The sequence below is a fragment of the Pleurodeles waltl genome, chromosome 6 (assembly GCF_031143425.1).
Source record: "Pleurodeles waltl isolate 20211129_DDA chromosome 6, aPleWal1.hap1.20221129, whole genome shotgun sequence".
NCBI classification, from domain to species: Eukaryota; Metazoa; Chordata; class Amphibia; order Caudata; family Salamandridae; genus Pleurodeles; species Pleurodeles waltl.
In genome coordinates, this window is record NC_090445.1 from 662,257,156 (window position 1) to 662,263,155 (window position 6,000).

Here is a 6,000-nt window from a genome sequence, read left to right on the forward strand (position 1 = left end):
TGGCACGATCTAAAGATATTTCCTGGTCACATAGAGCAGGTACCCTATCCAATATACAGGGTCTTTTTAGTCTGCATGCGGTCTACTGGGAGCTAGCCCTCACACTAACCTCCAGAGAGCCAATCATATCAATCCAGTTGCATTACAGAGATCACTGACTATTGAGGGCCTCACTCTTTCTATAAGCACAGTTTCATCAAATACCTTCAGTCTCACTGAGTGGGTAACCTTTAGGCTTCTCCCAGTTAGAGAAAGTGACCAGATAATCAGTTTCATCCAGCTTACTGCACCAATGTATGTTCATGCCTACTAGCCTTGGGGCATACTGTAAATCTAAGTTGTCACTATATTTAATCTGAATTTGGGTGTTAGAAATATAAATTCTGCATGCATCCATCGACAAAAGACCATCCACCAAAGCTTGGTCCTTCAGAACCACTTTAATCAGATCACAGGGTCCGCTATTTGTCGCAGTGCCCTCAGTTCTAATAATATCACTCCTTATGATCGAATAGCACTTTTTACATTCTGGAGCCAGTCGATAACTTTGTTAGTAGGGAATCCTGACCTTCCCTAAACCCATAAGTGACTTTGGGACTTTGGTTAGAAAGATCTGCCCCTGGTTAAAAGAGGGTGTAGGAAAGTGCCCCTTTTGGCATGGTTACCCTGACCCCTTCCCCACCCCCCACACACACTTTTTGCCTGATATTGGTGCTGACTTGACTGAGAGTGCACCGGGACCCTGCTAACCAGGCCCCAGGGGCAGTGTTCCTTTCCAAAAACGTACCTTGTTTCCACAATTGGCACACCCCTGACACAGAACTATGTCCCTTGTTAAAGGTGCCAATAGTACCAAGGGCTCTGTGGCCAGGGATGGTCACTAAGGGCTGCAGCATGTATTGTACCACCCTAAGAGACCCCTTACCAAACAGATGCACACTGCCATTGCAGCTTGTGTGGGATGCTGAGGAGTAAAAGATAAAATCAACATGGCATCCTTCCAGGGTGCCATGCCCACAAGCCACTGCCAGTGACATAGATAAGTCACCCCTCTAGCAAGTCTTACAGCCCTAATATAGGGTGCACTATTCCACAGGTGAGGGCATAGCTGCATGAGCAATATGCACCTACAGTGTCTAAGTCCATTCTTAGACATTGTAAGTGCAGTGTGGCAATATTGAGTACATGGGCTGGGAGTCTGTCATTATGAACTCCACAGCTCCATGATGGCTTCACTGAATTCTGGGAAGTTTGGTATCAGCACAAAAAACCCACCCTGATGCCAATGTTAGATTTATTGTAAAATGCACACAGAGGATGCCCCCTGTATTTTACCCAACTCTTTAGTACAAGGTTGGCTAGTCTTTGCCAGCCTGCCACTAACAAACAAGTTTCTGACCCCATGGGGTGAGAGCTTTTGTGCTGTCTGGGGTCAGCAATAAAACCTGCTCTGGGTGGAGGTGCTTTACACAACTTTCCCCTGCAGGAACTGTAACACTTGACAGTGAGCATCAAAGGCTCTGGCCTCCTGTTACAGTGCCCTAAAACGTTCCAGCTAGTGGAGCTGTCCGCCCCCCGGACCAAGCCCCACTTTGGTGGCAGGCTTGGCAGGAAAATTAGGTAAAACAGGGGGGAGTGACCACTGCAGCTAGGACCACTCCTAAGGTGTCCAGAGCAGAAGTGATCCCTTCCTTGCTGAATCCTCCAGCTTGTTTTGGAGAGTAGGGACCAGTAGGGGTAGGGATGTACCCCTTCCCAAAGGGAGTGGGCACCAGAAGGTTGTAGACACCCTCAGGAACAGTAGCCATTGGCTACTGCCCTCTGGCCCGTGTAACACCCTAAATTAGTACTTAGGGGCTCCCCTGAACCTCACTCACCAGATTCCTGGCGACCCCAGAAGAAAGAAGCAAGAAGAGGGACTGCTAAGCCAATCACACCAGTGAAGACTACAGATGACAACTTAATTTGTCCCCAGCCCTACCGGCCTGTCTGCAGCTTCAAAGACGCCTGAGGCAGCACATCCTGCAGGACCAGCGACCTCTACAAACCCCCAGAGGACTGCCTGCCCAGCAGAGGACCAAGAACTCCTGAGGACAGCGGCCCTGTCCAAAAAGAAGTCACAATGGGACTCTAGAACCACCCTGGATCTGCAAGCCCTCTCCACTCTGCACCCGATGCCCATTGCCCAAGTCAGGTAGCCCACCGGTCCAGAGGAGGTCCCCAGATGATTCTAACCTCAAGTCCATCCTGGGTTGACCCCTCCTGGCTACCAGGACGATGCCTGCAGCCTGAATCTGGAGGCACCCCTGACCATGACTGGATCTGACAAAGATTCAAGACTCCTAAAGGTACTCCTGCATCTGCAGCTCCTGGCCTTGGGGAATCAGAACAGATCCGATGGATCCAGCCTGCAGCATTCTTGTGGCCCCCAGGGTTCCCTTGTTGAAAAGCATTGGACGCCCGATGCTGTGTTTGTATCTTGCACCCGGCTTCCCCTGTGCCGCTGAGAGTGTGTGTTTGGTGCTGACTTGTGCCAGCCCACTTCCGCAGTGCTGACCTCAACCCCCCCATGCCTATGTCCCGAAACCATGGGTATTTATCTGCAATCTCTTTTCTACTAAGTCCCCCCAGCCCTCATAGGATTCCATTCCAAACCCTACACCAACTTTGACCTCTGCTCACAGCTGGCCCTGTGTTGCCGGTGGTACACGTTGGGGGTCAACTTGAGCTTTGACCTATTGACATCCTAGCCCCTTAAGACTGGAATCGTAAGTTGTGTACTTAACTGTTTTCTGTACTAACACTTTTCCAACATAGGACTCTATTGACCCCTATGAAAAATTGCACTGTATCAGCTTTTGAAACTGACAAGTGTTACTTGTAAACTGCTTTACCTGCAAAATCCAAACAAAATACATTTGATACAAATGCTTGATATCTACTTACAATTGTACTTACTTGTGACAAATAGCTGGTGGTTCTAGTAGTAAAGTAACAAAATATATTTTGACTATATAAAAACAACTGGGCAGGAGTTAGTCAGTGAGTGTGTGCCTCATTTCTTGACTGTGTCTGTGCAACAAACACATTGCACTACCCTCTTAGAGGTGTAACTGCTTGACCACACTACCACAAAAAAGAGCATTAGTTAAGCCTATTGGGAACCCCTGAACTCTGTACACACCATACCACATTTTGGTACAGTATATACAGAGCTAGCGTCCTACAGAGGGTAACCTGAATGTCTGGCTAGTCTTAAGCATTGGCCCTCTCAGTGGATGATGGTGGGGGCGGAGGAATCTCTCACGGACACTGCATTCACTATTTAGTAACCTACTATGTATATCTCTGCCCCTTCAGGTGACTCAACTTGGGCCATATCTATTCACATCCATCCAACCCGTCCCCTCCCTTCTTGATGGGACATTGGCATATGTGGTATCCCCCCCAGTATTTGAGGACAAAGAGGTTAACTGGGCCATAGGGCTCTGCAATGGAAGAGGCATGTGGGATCCTAAGGGCCTTTGCATCTGTACTGAGGAGGGATGTCAGATCTTGGGAATATATCCATCCCACGATCCCCGTCAATGTGCCCAGTCTGGGTAGAACTCTTCAACAATATGATCTCATTTATTTTTCCCTTCCAGCAATTTTATAACCTAATTTAGGGCCTGGACCTCGTCCCTTAGCCCGGTTATAATGTCCCCTAATTTGTGAACATTTAAAGAAGCACTGTGCTAGTATGCTTACTGTTATGTACAGAGTAGCAGCTGCTGCAGGAGCCCCCACACCCAACCATGAGGAGAGATTCCTGCATTCACTGAATCTGTCAGAAGTTGCTCTGCATGAACTTGGGTCTGATGAAAGCCACATTTGGAGTACTGGCTTTAGTCCTCAACAGGTGTCAGAGTCATTTTTAGGTTTCACTTGCACAGAGCTTGCGCTGTGGCGAAATCTTTTGTATTTGAAAACAAATTGTAAAAAGGGGCTTACAGCCCACCCACAGCCTTCCCATTACTTACCATTAGTAGGCTTCCCTGATCATCCCCCCTTTTCTTGCTTTTCATTGGTCAGCAGCAGCTTGTGACTGCAGATATACTATGAAGTGCTGTCAGCGTATTCATGTAAATAGTGTATTTGTTGATTTCTCCCCTTACAATTCATTCATATGACATAAATTGGTTTGGGTTTTTTGTTTTGGTTCAATTATATAGCAAGACATCTATTTCCTTTAACATTCTATGCATTCTGAGAGTTGTAGGCCTTGTTCACTTAACTCATCAAACTCAACTAACAGTAAATATTTGTTTGTAGAACATAAACTTGGTGGTATGATGTCATGTGGTAAGCTTAGTAATTATTTCATGCATATAGTTTCTAGGTTATAAAACACAATTAATCTATTACTCTTCCTAAGAAGTGTGTTTTCTTATGAAAACACAGTAAATAGAAGTTACGGCACTTGGATTGTGTGTGAGAAAAGGTTTACAGCATTCGCACAGTTCAGCGCTCTGAAACCCGATCGGTTGGAGTTGGCACTATCTAAGACAACAAATAAATGCATACATGAAACCGGTGTCCATCATACCTGAACAGAGCCCCAACAGGGGCAGAAACAAGAGGACACCGGAGATGCTCATCTTGGAGTTTTCTTTGAGTTCTTCCCTCACTGCAGAGTCCACTAGTAAGAGTAACGCCGGCGCGCGGACTTAAATACTCAACGCAGGAGGTGCGAGAGAGGGAAGATTAAGGAAGGTGTTTGAAATGTGATCCTGTTTGCCTAGGATTTAAGCATCCAAGCAAGAGCGGCCTGCTCCGTTTAGGGCGGGGGTGAAATGTGGTTTTCGAAAAAGCCGCTTTGTTCCAGGCCATTAGCTCCAGAAAGAACAGAAAAGATCCCTGTAAATACCCTTCCGTCAGCCGCTTGCTGTTGAAGACGGTAACAGTAACACTCGAGTAAATAGCCAGTAATCAATAATACCCCACACTCGGACTGCACCTGTCAGGGGCGAATTCGGCCACCCGTGCAAGATTTCAGAGGGGGTATTGGTGCTGAGGGGGTGCTCTCCTCCTCCTTTTAAATGTCACAAATCGGCAACTCCACTCGTCCCTACTACACCAGGGGCAACTGCAGGGATGAGTCTAGTGCCGAGGGGGCTGCAGGACGTATCACGTCTCCCAAAGCAATGATCTCTCCCAGTCCTAACCTAGTGAAGGGTATAGATGACCAAGCTAAAAGATTCAGTCATCCCTCTCCTACAGCGTTCAAAGCCCCAAAGGGAGGATATAATCCGCCCCTCACATGTAGGAGGATACAAGAGCCCCTACATGAGGAATTAGATCTAGCCCTCACCTGGAGGAGGCTACAACATCCTCAAAGGTGAGATTAATCCCACCCCTCATCTAGAGAAAGGTACAGCATCCCCAAGGGAAGGACTCAGGCAAGCGGTCACCTAGAGGATGATGCAGTACTTCTAAATGAATGATTAAGCCCAAATCACACTTAAAGGCAGCACACCCTCGAAGGAATGATTCACTTCAATCCTCGCTCGAAGAATGAGAGCTTTGATTTTCGCATTTTCCCATATTAACAGGAAAGATAAAGTGGGAGTGTTCGGGTCTACTCTTTCATTACTGGAGCACTAAACTGAACCTTGCCTATACCTTTTCCATGTCATTGCCAGGTCACGAGTATTCCAAGTCTACAGAGAAGATGAAAATAGTTTTTTTACTTTAAATGTAGTTCATCAATAAATAGCTTTCTATGCCTCACAGAAATAAACCAGCCACGGGATGTGGAGTAAAGCTGCCTTTTCAGCACTTATACGGATCTGCGAGATGTCTGTGCCAGCCAGACCATAGAAGTAGCAAGGTTGGTTTCCCCAGAACAATATCTGCCAGTACAGGTCTTTAGAGTAACTCAGCACAAGGGCAGGAGTATGTCCCTTGGATGGCCATAGCATTCTTAGCCTAGGCAGGGGTATTTGCCCATAGGGGATC

At 47.0% G+C, this 6,000-nt stretch overlaps 1 protein-coding gene across 1 annotated transcript in view; it reads right to left on the reverse strand.

Moving 5' to 3' along the window:
• Nucleotides 1-4,677, reverse strand: part of LOC138300118 (fish-egg lectin-like) — a 50,823-nt gene extending 46,146 nt beyond the window's left edge. Inside the window, exon 1 of the mRNA XM_069239037.1 lies at nt 4,589-4,677. Coding sequence (XP_069095138.1) covers nt 4,589-4,640 — 52 coding nt within the window. The 5' untranslated portion in view covers nt 4,641-4,677. The remainder of the gene's footprint in view (nt 1-4,588) is intronic.
• Nucleotides 4,678-6,000: the final 1,323 nt, after the last annotated feature.